Genomic DNA, 18301 nt, shown 5'->3' with positions numbered 1-18301 from the left:
ACTTGACCATATAATTCTTTGTGCATTTTCTTTCACCCACCCCACCTCTCATCCCCCTGCCCCCAATAAAGTTAGAACTGTGTTAGTCTCTCTGGCTATTTGTATTTTATGGGGAGTTGAAAAATTACTTAAATGCTTTTTTGTTTCTCACAGCGGACTTGTCTCAGGTGTGGCCCGAGGCAAATCAGCACTTTAGTAAAGAGATAGATGATGAAGCAAACAGCTATTTCCAGCGAATATATAATCACCCACCACATCCAACCATGTCAGTTGACGAGGTGAGTATTTAAAAGGACCTAATTATGAATTGTAGAGACAAATCTTGAAGAAGTGACCCTTTCAGGTTTTTTAGAAATCCAGCTTAAAGTGTTTTGTGATGTATCTGTGTATCTTTTGAAACCTTAATGTATGTCTCAACCTCTGTTTATTGATAAATGTTCTTTCTGCTTTACAAGTTTGCTGTTATAAGAATATTTGAGGAATGCTGTTACTAATAGTTTATGTATATGTTGTTTTTGTTTTGCTTTTATAGGTATTAGAAATGCTACAAAGATTTAAAGACTCTACTATAAAAAGGGAACGAGAAGTATTTAACTGTATGCTAAGGAACTTGTTTGAAGAATATCGGTTTTTCCCCCAGTATCCTGATAAAGAGTTACATATAACAGCCTGCCTGTTTGGTGGCATAATTGAAAAAGGACTGGTCACTTACATGGCTCTGGGTCTGGCCCTGCGATATGTTCTTGAAGCCTTACGCAAGCCTTTTGGATCTAAAATGTATTATTTTGGGATAGCTGCACTAGATAGATTTAAAAATAGGTGAGTGGATAGTTTTTCTGTTAAGCCACTTTCTCTTTCTCTTTTGGATATATATCACTGTTTTGCCCAAGCTGTCTTCAAACTTGTATGAGTTTATTGAAGGGATAGTAAGGGAGGGAGCACTCTCAAAGGAGAGATTGGGTCTTCTCACATAGCAGGAGGAGGCATGCCCTCAGATTTAACTGGGAGTCCCACAGAAACTTCTAGAGTCCCATTCAGGTTCACCTTTGCGGGGGTGGTGGTACTGGGGATTAAACCTAGGGGTGCTTATCTACTGAGCCACATTTCTAGTGCTTTTAAAACTTTTTATTTAGAGACAGGGTCTTACTCTGTTGCTTAGGGTCTTGCTACAGCTGGCTGTAAATTTCTGATCCTTCTGCCTTACTACCCCCCCCCCCCATTACAGGAGTGTGTCATTGTCATGGCTTATCTTTTTACTTTGACTACAGCATAGGAACTGCATAGATAGCCTCTGAGGGAACATGGTGTGGTGCTCACATAGTTGGAGATTTTAAGGAAATTGAGTTCCCCTGTTTTTTGCCTCAATTTTTTGCCCCTTCAGTCATTTTACTATCCTTTGAAAAACATTCAGCAAGTGTTTTGTTTTTTTTTTTTTTTTGGTCAGGGTGTTGATGGTTTAGTTGCCAGGGTGATTAGGGGTTTTAATAAGGTTGGGTCCTGGCTACCTGATAGGGAGTGACATGATCCTGAAATACTAGTTTTTCTGAAGGGGATATAATTATGCCTTGGGGAGATCTTAACATTTCAATCCTTGTCTTCTAGGTGCTTATCTAGCAGATAAGGCTCCCTCTGGTTTATAGTAGCCTTTCATTGTTTTTTATCTTGCTCACCCATTCAGACTGACTCGCTACTTAACATTTGTGCCTTAAGGACTTGAATCCCTAAATTCTTTTAGGGTATTTGGGCATGGTCTGGCTGCATTCTGCTGATAGAGGGCTACTTTGAGGGGAGTGGCTCAAATTCCTTGTCCTCTGCCTGGCCGGGCATGGAGAGTTAATGGTATGTAGCATCAGGGCAATCCAGAGGTCCATGTTGGTGATTGGTGGGTGACTGGACAAGGCATGTGTAGGGAAGAGATGATATTTAGATGTCAATTAAAGTTCCCAATGACTTGAGCCTTGAATGAAGCCCCACAATATTTTCTATGGTTCCAGAGATAAAGATGAGGGTAAGAGACAGAAAAGAGATCTCTTTACCCTAATGGGTGTCAAGGCTTAAAAGCTTATGATTGCTGGCCTTCAGATTCCGCAGAGGTATTGCCATCCACAAATGATAGTTGGCAAGCTTTGTTCTCCATAAGAACTGAGGGGAAAAGCTTCAGTTTTTACCCTTCAGGGGTATAGCATCTTGAGTTCTAGTCAAGATCCTTTGGTTCTCACGAAAGTGTGCTGTAGCCAAAGAACCAAGAATTAGCTCAAGATTTTAACCTCCGGTGAACAGAATCTGAAGTAGAAAAAAGAGATTTAGAAAAGGCTGAACAAAAAAAGGAACAAGATAAGAACTGGGGTAACTTATGATAAAGAGGTAGTTAACACCAAATGTTACAGGGGAGAGGCCTCTGCAAAGCTGAGGCAGCCAGAGTACCCCTCTTCAATACCAGATTCATGCCAGAAAGATTTCAGACATGTGACTCAGAGTAACAGGCTTGATGAGTTTAGTTTATTAGAGGAATAGGGAAAGGAGGCACTCTAAAAGGAGAGAGTGGGTTCTTTCAGAGAGGAGGCAGACCCTGACATACTGAAATATTCCATCATCCCTCTCAAGAAGTTCTCTGGTTTCCCTTGTAGTCAGTCTTTATACCCCACTTCTTTTTTTTTTTTTTTAAATATTTTTAATATCTTTATTTGATTATTTTTTATGTGGTGCTCAGGATCAAATCCAGGGCCTCACATGTGCTAAGCAAGCAATTTACCGCTGAGCCACAGCCCTATACCTCACTTCTAATCCCTAGAATGATCTCTCTCTCTCTCTCTCTCTCTCATATATAAATTAGTTGTAGTTGGACACAATGCCTTTGTTTTATTTATTTATTTTTATGTGGCGCTGAGGATCAAACCCAGGGCCTTGCACATGCCAGGCGAACACTTGACCACTGAACCACAACCACCACCCCCCCATTGATCTCTCTTAATTTTGTCTCAGGGACTTCCAGAGTATCATTTAAATATAGTCACAACTATGTAGCTTTGAGTCTAATGCATGTTGATACTTTTTTTTTTCTATGTAATAGTGAGGTTCATATGTATCTAACTTTAATGTTCTTCCCTTGGAATTCTCTTCAGGTTAGGTATTTATAAGTAGAGTGGGGAAAATGGCTTAGACTGAGATATGGAAGAAAGGTTTTTCTGTTCTTAATGATGAGTGAAAAAATGAATTTTTTGTTGGCAGGTTGAAGGACTATCCCCAGTATTGTCAGCACTTGGCTTCTATCAGTCACTTTATGCAGTTTCCACATCATTTACAAGAGGTAAGTGCCCTCTACATCTAATACCTTGGAGAGTGGATCTATTTTGATTTGTTTTTTGAGATTTTCAGGCATTGGCATTAAGATTCCTTAATGATTGACGTGATTTGGTTATACATTTCTTTTTGCTTCCTTTGCATCTTGACCTATTGTGTCACATCATTCTAGATGTGAAGCAACTATAAAAACTTGAATATTCTAGTATGTAGTGTATAATATAATTATATTATAATAATATTAGTCGACCTGACAATATATTTAAGCTCTAGGTTGTGATTTCCAAGCTCTGTATGCACCCCAGGTGAATTTTACTGAACACAGAATTGACAGTGTTGAACTTAATGGGTTAATAATGGAATGTGAGATTTCATTATTGGATTAACTTTCTGTATAATGATTTTGATGATTTGACTAAAGGTTTTTCTAGCTCTTTAAGCCCAATGAGGCTGGTTTTCTAGTAATTCTTTGTGTTAGTATTTATGGAAACCCGCCTGATTCTAAAAAGGATTTGGAGTGTGATTGTCGGGTATAAATTAAGAGGCAGCCCTTGACAATGGAGAATAGTACATTTTAATCTGTTTTGTATGATCTTGAAATTTGAGAACCATTGTTTTAATGGTTCATTTGGGATTTATAAACTGCATACAATTATCTTGTATTATTCAATCAGTTTATAGGACAGGAAAGCTGATGAGTCTTTTTCGAATTATATTTTCAGTTTTTTATTTTATAAAATAGATCAATTTTAAGATGTTATAAGGAATAAGAATGATAAAAAGATTTGAATTTTTTCTTTTCATCACGGTGCTGGGGATTGAAACTAGGCATTCGCTACTACTGAGCTGCATCCCTAGCCCTACAGAGCCCATTTTAAAAAAATATTTTTATTATGATAATTTTAAAATTATTTTATATATGGATTTAGTTTTTGTTGATAAGGTCAGTTGAAATAGTTTGGGAACCCTCTGTCAGCCCTCTTAATTTGTTGGGTAGGAAGGAGAGAGATTTAATATCTGTGAAATGAAAAGGAAAAAAGAACAACCCTACAGTATCCATTACTGTGTTGCTTACTGTTTATTTGGATTGGCAATGTGTAGTATTTTTTAAAATTTTGTAGTAATAGCTTTACTGAAACAAGTAACAACAGTGTTTTAGACTTACTTTTCTCATGAGGATCTAATAAAGGAGACCCAACACCCCCTGCCCTTTGGTTGTGCCGGGGTTACTAAAACCCATGTCTATGTGATTGCTAGACGAGCATTGTACCACACTGAGCCCAGTGTACAATATAAAAGAGATGAATTTACTATACAAATTTTGAAGAATTTTATAGTTTTTAAAAATAATTTATATTTTAGGTGTAGATGGATACAACACAATGCCTTTATTTTTTTGTGGTGCTGAGGATCGAACCTGGGTCCCGACCGTGTTAGGCAAGCGCTCTACCGCTGAGCCACAATCCCAGCCCAGAATTTTATAGTTTATTAAAGGGGTTAAAGAAATTTATATGCAGATATTTTATGCTGCTGTTTTTAGTTGTTTTGTTAGAATAGTTCTTAAAAAAATCTTTCGACATATTAATATTTTATCTTCAAAGGAGTTCATGGTATCCACTTAAATTTATGTGCAAGGATGAGGCAAGGGTTATGGTAGATAGATGAACCAAAGGAGTACTCTGAAATTATTTTTTACCTTCCCTCAAATCAGGGGCATATATAATTCAAAAATTTCGATTTCTATTAAGAACTCTTTTTTAATGTGTTTCTCTTTCCCTACGCTTATAGTATATCGAATATGGACAGCAGTCTAGAGACCCTCCTGTGAAAATGCAAGGCTCCATCACCACCCCTGGAAGTATTGCTTTGGCCCAGGCCCAGGCCCAGGCCCAGGTTCCAGCAAAAGCTCCTCTTGCTGGTCAGGTTAACACTATGGTAACCACTTCAACAACTACCACTGTTGCTAAAACGGTTACAGTCACCAGGCCAACTGGAGTCAGTTTTAAGAAAGATGTGCCAGTAAGTAGGTCTTTTTTTCTACCAGATTTTAAAAAAATATATTCTGATGTACCTCATAGTGAGCAGTATCTTAATTTTATTATGATACATGACTTAAAAAAGACCCTTTTGTATCTCCCCTCCCTGTATTTCCCAGAGATAGGCACTATTAATAGTATTATATGCTTGCCCATACTTCAGATGCAGTCATATCAGGTAGAGATTTCCTATAAATGAAATGGATATTTCAGTCTTCTATGGGCTTTTTTCCAAGGAAGCATTTCAACTTATTTACTTTATGTACTTTATTATTTCTTTAGCCTTCTATCAATACTACAAATATTGATACGTTGCTTGTGGCCACAGACCAAACTGAGAGAATTGTGGAGCCCCCAGAAAATATCCAAGAGAAAATTGCTTTTATCTTCAACAATCTCTCACAGTCAAATATGACACAAAAGGTGAGCGTGATGTCATTTTATAAAGGCCTTCTCCTTTTTTTCTTCTGAGTTAAGGGATTTATTTTTAACCCCCACCCCCGTTTCTTTCTTTCTTTTTTTTAAAATGACATTACTGAGGATTGACTCCAAGGTATTATGCCACTGAACTAGATCCTCATTCATTTTTATTTTTCATTTTGAGTCAGGGTCTTGCTAAGTTGTTGCCGATGGCCTTAAACTTGCTATCTTGATTTCATGTTCCTGAGTGAGATTATGGGTATATGTCATTTTGCCTGTCTTTTGACCCTAATTTTTAATATTCACTTTAAAAATAAAGGTAACAAAATCAAAGTGAGGGGAGTGTGGATCTCCAACTTGTGTTTGTGGTTTTTGTAGACACCATATAATACCAGTTTCAAATGTTCTGTTTTGCCCTGTATTGTAGACTTTTTCAAATAAACTTTGTGTATTCATGATGATGGAAGATTTTATTTGTACCTCTAGTCATAACTCAGCTCCTCCCAAAGACAGTTTATTTCTTAGATTCCCAAGAACTCAGACCTTGCAAAAAGCATAAAGAACCATGGTTGGCTTCCTGAGATAATACTTATGAATGGTAATGTTAGCCTCTAAGATTAGCTTTAAGAAAATGTGTTTAAAGATGTATGTACCTATTTTTAAATCCCAGGATAATTGATTGGGGGCAAGAATTCAGGCTTTTAGTATTTATTTGAAGAGAAGCTTCAAACTTGTAGGTGGTTCCTGGATATAAAAATACGGGAAAACACAATTCTGGTGTTAGATGTGTAATGGCAGGTAGTAGATTAGTAAATTAAGATTAGATTAGTAATTTAAGTTTGGGCATGGTGGGTGGGTGGTAGCAGCAGGAACTACAAGTTTTATCATTTATTTATTTATTTTTGGTAGTACTGGAGGTCAAACCCAGGGTCTCACACATGTCAGACAAGTGCTGTACCACTGAGCCACATCTTCAGGCCTATTTTATAGTGTTTTTTTTTTTAATTATTTATTTTGTTTAGTTGTAGTTCAGCACAACACCATTTATTTTTTATTTGTTTGTTTGTTTATCTATCTATTTATTTATTTTTATGTGGCGCTGAGGATTGAATTCCAGGGTCTCACATGTATGTGTGAGGCAAGACCTCTACCGCAGAGCCACAACCTAAGCCCCCTGTTTTTTAGTTTTAATGCTGAAGGTGATTGTAGATGTTGCAGTCCTAACCATCTACAAACTACATCTACAGTTTTAGAAGTGGTTGATTACACTACCATAGAATTGAACATACCGTACTGCATATTTCTGTCATGGGGAGAGATGAAGTGTGGTGCTTTAGTGTCATGTTAAATTTTCAAAGAGCCCTTTGCTATAGTATGATTCACAGAAACCAGACTTTATTTTATCACAGTGTGATTCTGAGCTTCCTGTGTCCTATTAATTGGCTAGGTTGAAGAATTAAAAGAAACTGTGAAGGAAGAATTTATGCCTTGGGTTTCACAATATCTAGTTATGAAGAGAGTCAGTATTGAACCAAACTTCCACAGCCTTTATTCAAACTTCCTGGATACATTGAAGAATCCTGAATTTAACAAGATGGTTCTGAATGAGACCTATAGAAACATCAAAGTAAGAGTTGGTTCTTATATTTAATTTATTTATGCAATAAAGTATAATTAGAATTTGGGCTGTATTTTGTTGCTTTTGTATATATTGTCTAGTTTAGGTATATATGGACATTGTTTCAAATGTGGAAATAAATTTCACAGAAGAATTTCAGTCATGGGTGATATTAGGTGTGCTGTTTACTTTGAATGTTATCTCTTCTTCATTTGTTTTCATCATCTCATGCATGTATTTTAGAACTTCATCATCTATTACAGTAACTCTTAATATTGCTTAACATGTCATATGCATCACCGACCGTCTTTTTTTTTTAACTTGATTTGCGGACTCCACCCCCACCCCTGTTCCTGGAATTTATTTATAATACGCTCTTAGTGCTAGCACCCTCCTACTCTTTCTTTAAAAGATCTTTTAGAAAATCATTGCATGAATATATTCTACTAGTGGATATTGAGGTTATTTATCACTATAACTGAAACAAACAATATTGTAATGGTTGTTTTCATTTGTCAAGTGCCAGATATCTCTAGACTCCTTACATATTTGTGGCGTAGTTTTGTCTTAGAGTCCTATATTATAATCTTAAGACCAAACTCTTATTCAATAAAGTTTAAGTGTTTTAATTGGTAAGCAGTTGCTTATTCTTATTCCTTAGGAGATAAAATTTGTTTTCATAAGACACTAAACCAGCATACATCTGTGATCATTCTTTTTTGAATAGTGTGGGATTGGCTTAGCATCCAGCACTATATTTAAACCTGTGGATGGGAATTTTCCCCATTCTTGGTTACGCTGTAGTGCGAAATAATTCCTGTCTCTTATGTTGCACAGCTGACTTGTATAATTCTGCTGTTGCTTTATGGAGTTAAGGAACATGACAATATTCAGGTTTTATTATCTGATAGCAGGGATAATTGAGTTACATGAAAGTTACCTCATACTTTGAGGCAAAATTTAAGGTCTTTTGACTTTTTTTAGACAAAAATTCAAATATAGCTATTCATTTAGTCAAATGTAGTAGATGCTTGTCTATTGCTTGTCTATATATGTGTTTGTGTGTGTGTGTGTGTGTGTGTGTGTGTGTGTGTGTGTGCGTGCCCATTCCCAAAACATACTGTGTAATTGTGTGATGTTTTGGTTTTCCTAGAAAAGCTAGCACTGAAGAATCCATTAAATGAATTTTAAAGTAATTCAAAAGAAGTGAATAAGCAATTTTACACTGTATTTCAGAGAGTTATTTTAGTTGACTCTAGAGATACATAATGACCTGGATATGCAGAAGACTGTAATGGATAGCTATTTTGGTTTTATTCCTCCATGTGTCTGCTGCCTCAAATAAAGGACTGATAAGCAAAACTATAATCTTGAATTTAAATCTTCATTTATGTTGAATTTAGGTCTTCAAAATAGATTTTTTTATTGAGTCTACTTTAAACATAGTTAAGGTTTTCCAGTACTTTTCTGTGGGACAGTACCCAACATTTTAAACTTGTATCCCTTTTGAGTCTTTTTTTTTTGTACCGGGGATTGAACTCGGGGCACTCAACCATGGAGCCACATCCCCAGTCCTGTTTTGTATTTTATTTAGAGACAGGGTCTCACTGAATTGTTAGTGCCTCACTATTGCAGAGACTGGTTTTGAACTCACAATTCTCCTACTTCAGCCTCCTGAGCTGCTGGGATTACAGGCATGTGCCACTGCACCTTGCTCTTTTTTGAATCTTGGACACTATATTTGTTTTATAGGTTGAGTATTCGCCATCTGAAATACACAGTACCATATTTTTTTCTCCATATTTTCCCAATATTTACATATATAATGAAATACCTTGGGGTATGAAGCCCTCATATAAACACCAGATTTATTTCATGTATACACAAACATAGAGCATGAAGATAATTTTTTATATTTTTATCATGTCTGTTTTTTTAATTGCAACTCATTACATGAGGTCAGATGTTAAGATTTCTTTTTTTTGGCTATGTCAGCCCTTTTCAAAAAGTTTCAGATTTGGAGCATTTTGTAGTTTGTAGGTTTTCATATTAGGGCTGCTCAATCTGTAACTATTTTTTAAAAATAAAAGTACTTTTGTTCTTGTTTTGCATTACTAGTGATCACACCTAGTACCTTCATACTCTAGGCAAGAGATCTACTACTGAGCTATACTTCCAGCCCCCAAAGAGGTCTTTTAAAGATAAAACATCACTGCTAATGAATACAGCAAAATATTGTTAATAAAATGTGTGGAGTAGATTTACTTTTGAGGTATGTTTTAAAGAATTGATGGTTTATTTTTAGAATAGGATAATAGAATTCTCAAACATTTAGTTTATAATTTTATTTCATAAATCCATTCTTACTTCTTAATTCTATACTGTTTCAGGTGCTCCTGACCTCTGATAAAGCTGCAGCCAATTTCTCAGATCGTTCTTTGCTGAAGAACTTGGGACATTGGCTGGGAATGATCACATTAGCTAAAAATAAACCCATCTTACATACTGTAAGTTTCAGCTAACAGTTCATGCAAAGTTTGGTAATGTTTGGGCAGTGTGCTTTGTCTAAAGATCTTGATTTATGGGGACAGTTTTAGTGATTACGAGATTTTGTACAATTTTGCCCCATGTTTTAAATTCCTCATTCTGTGCCCACAGGTCCTACATCTTTTAGTATAAAGAAAAGTCAGCATGGTGTGGATGTCACTTCTTTTTATAATACAAAACTGAAATTGGGGCTAAGATCATGGCTCAGAGGTAGAGCGCTTGCCTAGCATGTGTGAGGCCCTGGATTCAATCCTCAGCACCACATTAAAAAATAAATTAACTAATTAATTAAATAAAGGTATTGTGTTCAACTACAACTAAAAAAAAATTAAATAATAACTTAAAAAACTGAAATATTATGTTGATTGCTATTTGGGTTATGAACTTAGTGGGTTTTTTTTTTTTTTTTTTTTTTTTTTTTGGTGCTGGGGATTGAACCCAGGGCCTTAAGCATGGGAGGCAAGCACTCTACCAACTGAGCTATAGCCCTATCCCTTAATACTTTTTGAGGACTTCCGGTGTACATTGCCAGCTTTTGAACATTTTTTTTTAATTCCTTCAATCCTAGGACTTGGATGTGAAATCTTTGCTGCTAGAGGCTTATGTTAAAGGACAACAGGAGTTGCTCTATGTAGTACCCTTTGTTGCCAAAGTCCTAGAGTCCAGCATTCGTAGTGTGGTGAGTAGATGTTAATATTTTATTCATGGCTAATTTGTTAAGAGTTGGATTGTTTCAGCACAATGTTCAAGAGATTGTGTTTTTAGTTCTTATGAATTGTAAAACTAGTTTTGTTAGTTTTCCGTAGTGGATCTTAGCCAACTTTAGAAGGTGAAATTAAAATACTGACTTGGTATGGTTTGGGGTTTTTGGTGTTGGTCTAAAATATGCTATTGGTAGAAGGTTTTGTTTAGATCACATAGGTTAAAAATGTTTATCTTTTAAATATTCAAATTTAAAGTTGGTTTTGGAGCCAGTATGACATAGCTTTTCATTAGGTTTTTAGGCCACCAAACCCCTGGACAATGGCTATTATGAATGTATTAGCTGAACTACATCAGGAACATGACTTGAAGGTAAATTTGTTTTTTTATTCTTTGCAACCTTCTCTGCCTTCATATTATTAAAATGTACAGTAAAGACAGCACTATCAACAGTTGGGTTAAAAGTAGGGTGTATTTTGAATAAACTTAAATTTTCTTTTCAAAATTCAAATCAAATATTGGAATTATGCAGTTAAACTTGAAGTTTGAGATTGAGGTGCTCTGCAAGAACCTTGCATTAGACATCAATGAGCTAAAACCTGGAAGCCTCCTAAAGGATAAAGATCGCCTAAAGAACTTAGATGAACAACTCTCTGCTCCAAAGAAAGATGTCAAGCAACCAGAAGAACTCCCTCCCATCACAACTACAAGTAAGTTTGGCAGCGTATTCTTCTATTAATCCGAATGCTTTTGGTATGCCTCAATGAATACATCAAACTGTAATCGTTCCACATAGTGTGTTGCTGAAATTTTGTACACTTTTTGGTGGATCCCCTAAGCTATGAAGTAAAAGATTGTCTAGGCCCAGTCTTACTTTATTAGATGCCATCTTAGTAATTCATTAGATAGTTTTAATTAAATGTGATTTAATCAGTTGTTCCTTGTGTCCTAATCAGGCCAGTTTATCTTTCACATTGTTTGAAGTATTAGGAGTAATTCTTTGGCCTGTGTTATCACTCAGAGGAAGACCAAACCACATCAACTTACCAGGGAGACATTTTTTTTTTACCTGCATCAATATGATTGGAGGTATTGGACTGGAGTATAGGGAATGTTCATTTGTGAGGTATGATTAGAATAAACTAGCTTTTCTTTCTCTCTCAGGAACTAAGACTCTCCAGGTAAACCTAGGATTAGGCTAGATTGAAAGAAAATTTTGTCATATAGGCTAAATCAACAAGGAATGCTTGAGCCTGCTAATGTAGCTTCTCTCTTCAATTGATTTCTGTGCTTTGAGGCACTGTGTTTTGGTCACATCTTTTATATAGAATTTTGTTTTCATAATGGGAAAGTTATTTACCATCACCATTACCCCTTCCAAGAGACTAAAACCCAATTAGTTAGATAATTACCATTTAATAATACTTAATTTTATTATAAATTCAACAGATGTGACCTTTTAATCTCTTATTTTGTCACTTTACATTTAGCCACTTCTACAACACCTGCTACCAGCACTACCTGTACAGCCACAGTTCCACCACAGCCGCAGTACAGCTACCATGACATCAATGTCTATTCCCTCGCAGGCCTGGCACCACACATAACTCTTAACCCAACAGTAAGTACACACTGTTCCATTTCCCCAGCTCCTAGTTTCTCACAAAGTGTTCGGTCACTTACCTTTCCCCTTCCCTCTGAATTACTGTGTTGTAGGGTTTTGTCAGAAAGAACAAAGATCTGGAACTGCTTTGTAGTATAGTTGATTTTTTTTTTTTTTTTTTTTTTGGTCTCAAAAAAATAGTCTGAGTGATAAATAACATTCATATTGGCCCCTCTTATCCCAACCCATGATGATTAAATTAAGCCAGCAATAAAATTGTGATCTTGGATATTTCTTAAGTCAACAAACTTAATGAATACCATGGGTTTTTTTTGCTTTCATTTTTATTATTATGTCACTTTAGCTTTATTAGCCATTAGCCATTTGTTTTTGTTTTTTGTTGTTGTTGTTGTTGTTTTTTTGTTTTGTTTTTCAGATAACTGAAACTGAGCTGACATGTATATGTATATATACATATATATATATATATATATGGTTTTAAATGGGACTTAGTTTCAGTTAAGTTGTTTTGGGTGGTTGCAGGAGGCCGCTTGATCTAAATTCAATCCTTTCCCTATGCTTATTCTGTATACTTAGGGTGGTAGTTTATTGTTTTCCTCAGTCTTGTTTTCTACTTGATAACGGATTAACTGTTTTGTTCACTGACCTTCCTTTTTCAGAAACCAAAAATGTTTACAAATACAGAAGTAATATTAATACATTGAACTTTTTTTATTAAAGGGACTTTGAAAGGACTTTAAAGAGATCATATTAAACTTTTCTCCTCTCCCCCTCTGTGTAGACAAGACAGATAGGATACAGAGTGGGTACCCAGATCTAAAAATTGATTCCTCTTTGGAAACATGCCTAGTAATTTGAATATTATGTGTTCATTGTAAGAGTTCAGTAAGTTAAGGGCATCCAAGTAAGTATTAGGGCATGGTTTATACTGGAAACAAAATCGGCAGCAGTCTTTCAAATGAAGCAAGAGACCTCAGCAATCGCTATAAAATGCATACTGTTCTGAAGAATTATTTGTGGCAATAATAGTTTTTATAGGAAGCTCTTTCTCTGAAAATTTAGTTTTCCAAAGTTAATAGAGATGTTTCTTTCCAGAAAACAAATTTCTTAGGTATTATTTTAGCTTAGCAAGTAATGTGTCTATAAGTAGGTAATGGATCTTGTAAATAGTTTGCCTATTAAACTTGAATTTAAAAAGTTGACATATCTTTAATCATGGGTCACAAAGTATACTGAATCCTTAACTCTGTGTAACCCAGTTTCTGTTTCCCACCGTTTTCTTTAGTTAATTTTATGTAAAAGTCTAGTTTCTGTTAATCTTGAAGTAATTCTAAAATGTAGGTTGATTGCATATAGCTTGCTGTCTTATTTAAACAAACTGTTAAATCAATTTGTTTGCCCCTCCCTCAGATTCCATTATTTCAGGCCCATCCACAGTTGAAGCAGTGTGTGCGTCAAGCAATTGAACGAGCTGTCCAAGAGTTGGTCCATCCAGTGGTGGATCGATCAATTAAGATTGCCATGACTACTTGTGAGCAAATAGTCAGAAAGGATTTTGCCCTGGATTCTGAGGAATCTCGAATGCGAATAGCAGCTCACCACATGATGCGAAATTTGACAGCTGGAATGGCTATGATTACTTGCAGGGAACCTTTGCTGATGAGCATATCTACAAACCTAAAAAACAGTTTTGCTTCAGCCCTTCGTGTAAGTTGGTTACTTACTTAGTGTTGTAAGTTGGTTACTTACTTAGTGTATCAAAATTTATTACTGTTCATCTGTCAGAGTTTTTCGTGCCTTTGACAGTGGATGTTAACACTTGATCTTAAAATCGCCATGTTTATTTGATGTCTTCCTATGTTTGATTTTAAGTTTTGTAAGGTGAAGCACTGTGCCCTTTTTTTTTTTTTTTTTGCTTATTGTTGTATCCTCAGTGACATTTGGCAGATAATAAATAACCAAATATTTGTAAGATTTTTTGTGGGGGAGGGTACTAGGGGCACTCAACCACAGAGCCACATCTCTAGCCCTATTTTGTAATTTATTTAGAGGCAGGGTCTCAACCGAGTTGCTTTAGCACCTCACTTTTTGATGAGACTGGCTTTGAACTCATGATCCTTCTGCCTCTTTTAACAGAATAAGCTAACCATCTTGCTTCTGAGTTTTAGGTGTCATGGTTAACGATTCATTTGTTCACTGCTTTATTATCTTTACTGCATTCATAAGAAACTGAAAATGTGTAGGATATTTTCATCTTAATAGATGAGGAAGCTAATTTAAAACTATATCAAGTAGAGGCAAAACTTAAAATGAATTTGTTGCCTGCATTTCCTACTGTCTACAAGAATTGTTTTCTTTCTTTTCTTTTCCTTTATGTTTCAAATAGACTGCATCCCCACAACAAAGAGAAATGATGGATCAGGCAGCTGCTCAGTTAGCTCAGGACAATTGTGAATTAGCTTGCTGTTTTATTCAGAAGACTGCGGTTGAAAAAGCAGGCCCTGAGATGGACAAGAGATTAGCAACTGTAAGTGTTTAGCATTTGCTTTTGAAGTTGTTTTATTTTTAATTTAAGAAAATGCCTCATAACAAGAACCTCAGTGACTTTTTTTGTTTGCAGGAATTTGAATTGAGAAAACATGCTAGGCAAGAAGGGCGCAGATATTGTGATCCTGTGGTATTAACCTATCAGGCTGAACGGATGCCCGAGCAAATCAGGCTGAAAGTGAGAACTGAGGCTCTGTCTCTTCCCCTGCTTCATCTGTTTTCTTTCTTTCTTTTTGTTTTTGTTTGAACTCCTCAATGGGACTAGGATAGAAAGGCTAAATGTTGTTTCTGAGAAAGCATCTCAACTCAGTAGCACTTGTCTTTAAAGCCATCTGTGAAGGAGCTATGGAAATAGTTTAGATTCTGCCACCCTCCAAAATTGTTAAAGTGTATCGTAAAGAGTTCCTGTGCCTGTGAAGTTTTGTTTCTCAACTTGTGCTTACTCTGCTCACATTTTCTGGTACTTAATTTTTTTTTAATAGTTTTTTATTGGTACTAGCAAGTTGGTCCAGAGTCTGATACTATTTGCCGACTCCAGGGAAGTTATTTTTCAGTGGAGGCCTTTATCAGTGGAATACTTCTTGATAAATTTATGAATGAGGGTAACTAATAGGAAAATGGGAAAAGCCTCTTCTGAGCTGTTTATGGACATACATGTTCAATTATACTGTTACATGTTGTAATGACTCTTCCCAGAACCTCTGTGGTTAACTCTCTTGCAGACTTTTCAATTTCAAGAAAAGTCTTATTTGTGTAGGGGCTCCTGTTAAAATTGATTTTCTTCTTTTAAGGTTGGTGGTGTAGACCCAAAGCAGTTGGCTGTTTATGAAGAGTTTGCACGCAATGTGCCAGGCTTTTTGCCTACGAATGACCTCAGTCAGCCCACAGGATTTTTAGCTCAACCAATGAAGGTAAATACTTGCCTTGGATTAATGCATTTTATACTGTAATTTTGAATTGTTTTTGCCAGTAATTGTGTCACTTTCTTTTTTGGAACTTGAATTGTAGGTATTTGTATCAGATCAGTATGGAATATAGAATTTTTGTTAAATCTGTGAGATTGATTTAACTTTAATGGGTAGCTTAATTAGAGGAATTTGCATGGTAGACTCATGACTTACGTGGACTTGGGAGAGGTTGGAATTTTTACAAAAACAGGTGAAAATATACTGAAAACATTTTCTACTTTAAGCACTTTAGAATAAGTTGCATGCCTGAGAACTTGTTATCCTGAATCCTATGATGTGTGGTGTGTGTGTGTGTGTGTGTGTGTGTTTGAGATGTAGTCTCACTGTGTTACCCAGGCTTGCTTCAAGTCTCAGCCTCCTCCCAAGTAACTAGGATTAAAGGTGCATGCCACTGTGTGCCCAGCTGATTTTGTTTTTTTTACAAAACCATTCTCTTGTGTGACCACTATGCAAACATTTAAAATCAGGAAATTACATGAATACTTAATACCTGTCTAATTCTTAAGCCGTATTTAAGATTCAGCGAGTTGTCCGCAGTTAAAAGACCTGTTTTAGAATTGCGTAATTCATTTAAAATATTTTCTGCAATTTCCTCTTTTTTCTTGACTTTGATACCTTTGAAGATTATAAGCCAGTTAATTTTCTAGAATGGCCTAATTTGGGTTTGTCCAATGTATTCTCATGGCTAGATACTTTGCAGGGGTTAGTGGTTACGAGGGATTGAGCCCAGTGGTGCTTAACCACTGAGCCACATCCCTAGCCTGTTTTTTTGTTGTTTTTTTTTTTTTTTTAATTTTTTTTTTAAGTTGTTGATAGACCTTTATTTATTTATATATGGTGCTGAGAATTGAACCCAGTGCTTCACACATGCCAGGCAAGTGCGCTACTGCTGAGCCACAGCCCCAGCCTCCTAGTCTGTTTTATAATTTATTTTGAGACAGGGTATCCCTAAGTTACTTAGTGCTTTACTAAATTGCTAAGGCTGGCTTTGAACCTGCGATCCTCTTGACTCAGCCTCCTGAGTTGCTGGGATTATAGGCGAGTGCCACCACGCCCAGCTGGTAATAAATGTGTGTGGTTCTGAGGATCCAACTTGGGGCCTTACTTGTGCAAGGAAAATGCTCTGCCATTGAGCTACATCTTCATCCATAGGCAGCATTTTTGGTAGGAATATCCTAGAAGCGATGCAGATACTTTTGTCTTAGGCTTTAACAGTTGGTCTAAGTACTATATTTTTCATGATTAGAACTCTTTAACTTTTTTTTACCCTGTAGAGGACTTATTAGATGCCACAAGTAGTGCTGCCTATAGTCTTCTTATTGGTGTTCCTTTCTCTGATCACTTCATTTGTGTTGGTGTCTTTCAGGCTTCATGATCTTTAATACCTCTGCCCTGTGCCTGCCTTGCATCGCCTCACTTAATAGTGTTTAGACTGAATACCTCAGGAAGGGGGAATGGAAGAGGCCCTCTGTGTTTTAAGAGAATAAATATGCTAACAGAACTCTATTATGTACCTGTGTTAATGAAAAACCTTAAAATGTTTATTTTCTTCTCTAAAACAGCAAGCTTGGGCAACAGATGATGTAGCTCAGATTTATGATAAGTGCATTACTGAACTGGAGCAGCACTTACATGCCATTCCACCAACTCTGGCCATGAACCCGCAAGCTCAGGCTCTTCGAAGTCTTTTGGAGGTTGTAGTATTATCTCGAAACTCCCGGGATGCCATAGCTGCTCTTGGATTACTCCAGAAGGTTGGTTCCTAAGCTGTTACTCCTAGAAGCAGCTAGGTTTGTAAACATATAGTGATTTGTCATTGTCTATAAGCTCATACAGTTATACTTAAGATTTAAAAAAATAATAATATAAATGAAATTCTGTTACATAAATCAATAATTTTTCTCAGTATAGAATGACGTCTATAATGTCATGGCATACACTGAGATTTCTTCCCACTCCAGTCAGAATTGCAACAATCAAGAATACAAATAACAGTAAATGTTGGCAAGGATGTGGGGAAGAATATATTCTCATACTCTGCTAGTGGGATTGCAGATTGGTATAACCATTCTGGAATGCAGTATGGACATTCCTCTAAAAACTTGGAATGGAACCACCATTTGACCCAGTTATCCCACTCCTTGGTATAGATCCAGAGGAGTTCAAATCAGCATACTGTAGTGACTCAGCCATATCAACATTCATAGGTGCTCAATTCACTATATGGAACTAACCAAGGTGCCCTTCAACAGATGAATGGATAAAGAAAATGTGGTATATATACACAATGGAATATTACTCAGATTATCATGCTAGGTAAAATAAAGGTCGAAAGTTCTCTCAGATATGTGGATGCTAACCCACAACAAGGGCAAAGGGATAGAGGTTCATTGGATTAGACAGAGGGGAATGAAGGGAAGGGGGTGGGGGACATAGAACTTGGAAAGGAGGTAACAGTCTTAAGATTTTAGAAGGTCTTTTCCTGGTTCACATTGAGGTTTGATTTTGAGTTTTCATAACTGGGCTCACTACTGTGTTT

At 36.2% G+C, this 18301-nt stretch overlaps 1 protein-coding gene and 1 non-coding gene across 7 annotated transcripts in view; both read left to right on the top strand.

Moving 5' to 3' along the window:
• Window positions 1-18301, top strand: part of Cnot1 (CCR4-NOT transcription complex subunit 1) — an 80026-nt gene that overhangs the window by 46393 nt on the left and 15332 nt on the right. For 5 of the 6 annotated variants that reach the window (XM_076838737.2, XM_076838735.2, XM_076838736.2 and 2 more), the window contains 16 exons: window positions 154-278; window positions 533-819; window positions 3229-3307; window positions 5089-5319; window positions 5619-5759; window positions 7204-7383; window positions 9765-9881; window positions 10490-10600; window positions 10918-10995; window positions 11156-11333; window positions 12114-12244; window positions 13658-13954; window positions 14634-14774; window positions 14868-14972; window positions 15586-15705; window positions 17325-17516. In XM_076838737.2, the coding sequence (XP_076694852.1) occupies window positions 154-278; window positions 533-819; window positions 3229-3307; window positions 5089-5319; window positions 5619-5759; window positions 7204-7383; window positions 9765-9881; window positions 10490-10600; window positions 10918-10995; window positions 11156-11333; window positions 12114-12244; window positions 13658-13954; window positions 14634-14774; window positions 14868-14972; window positions 15586-15705; window positions 17325-17516 (2513 nt within the window). Of the gene's footprint in view, window positions 1-153; window positions 279-532; window positions 820-3228; window positions 3308-5088; window positions 5320-5618; window positions 5760-7203; window positions 7384-9764; window positions 9882-10489; window positions 10601-10917; window positions 10996-11155; window positions 11334-12113; window positions 12245-13657; window positions 13955-14633; window positions 14775-14848; window positions 14973-15585; window positions 15706-17324; window positions 17517-18301 lie in introns of those variants that run through there. The other variant, XM_076838738.2, reaches the window with a different exon arrangement.
• Window positions 8123-8258, top strand: LOC143384600 (small nucleolar RNA SNORA46). Its single transcript, XR_013089391.1, has one exon. It is a non-coding gene; the product is annotated as a small nucleolar RNA SNORA46 (small nucleolar RNA).

Source organism: Callospermophilus lateralis, chromosome 18 (assembly GCF_048772815.1).
Source record: "Callospermophilus lateralis isolate mCalLat2 chromosome 18, mCalLat2.hap1, whole genome shotgun sequence".
Classification (NCBI taxonomy): domain Eukaryota; kingdom Metazoa; phylum Chordata; class Mammalia; order Rodentia; family Sciuridae; genus Callospermophilus; species Callospermophilus lateralis.
Note: the sequence above shows the minus strand (reverse complement) of the source record. Positions and strands in the feature narration are given on the sequence as shown.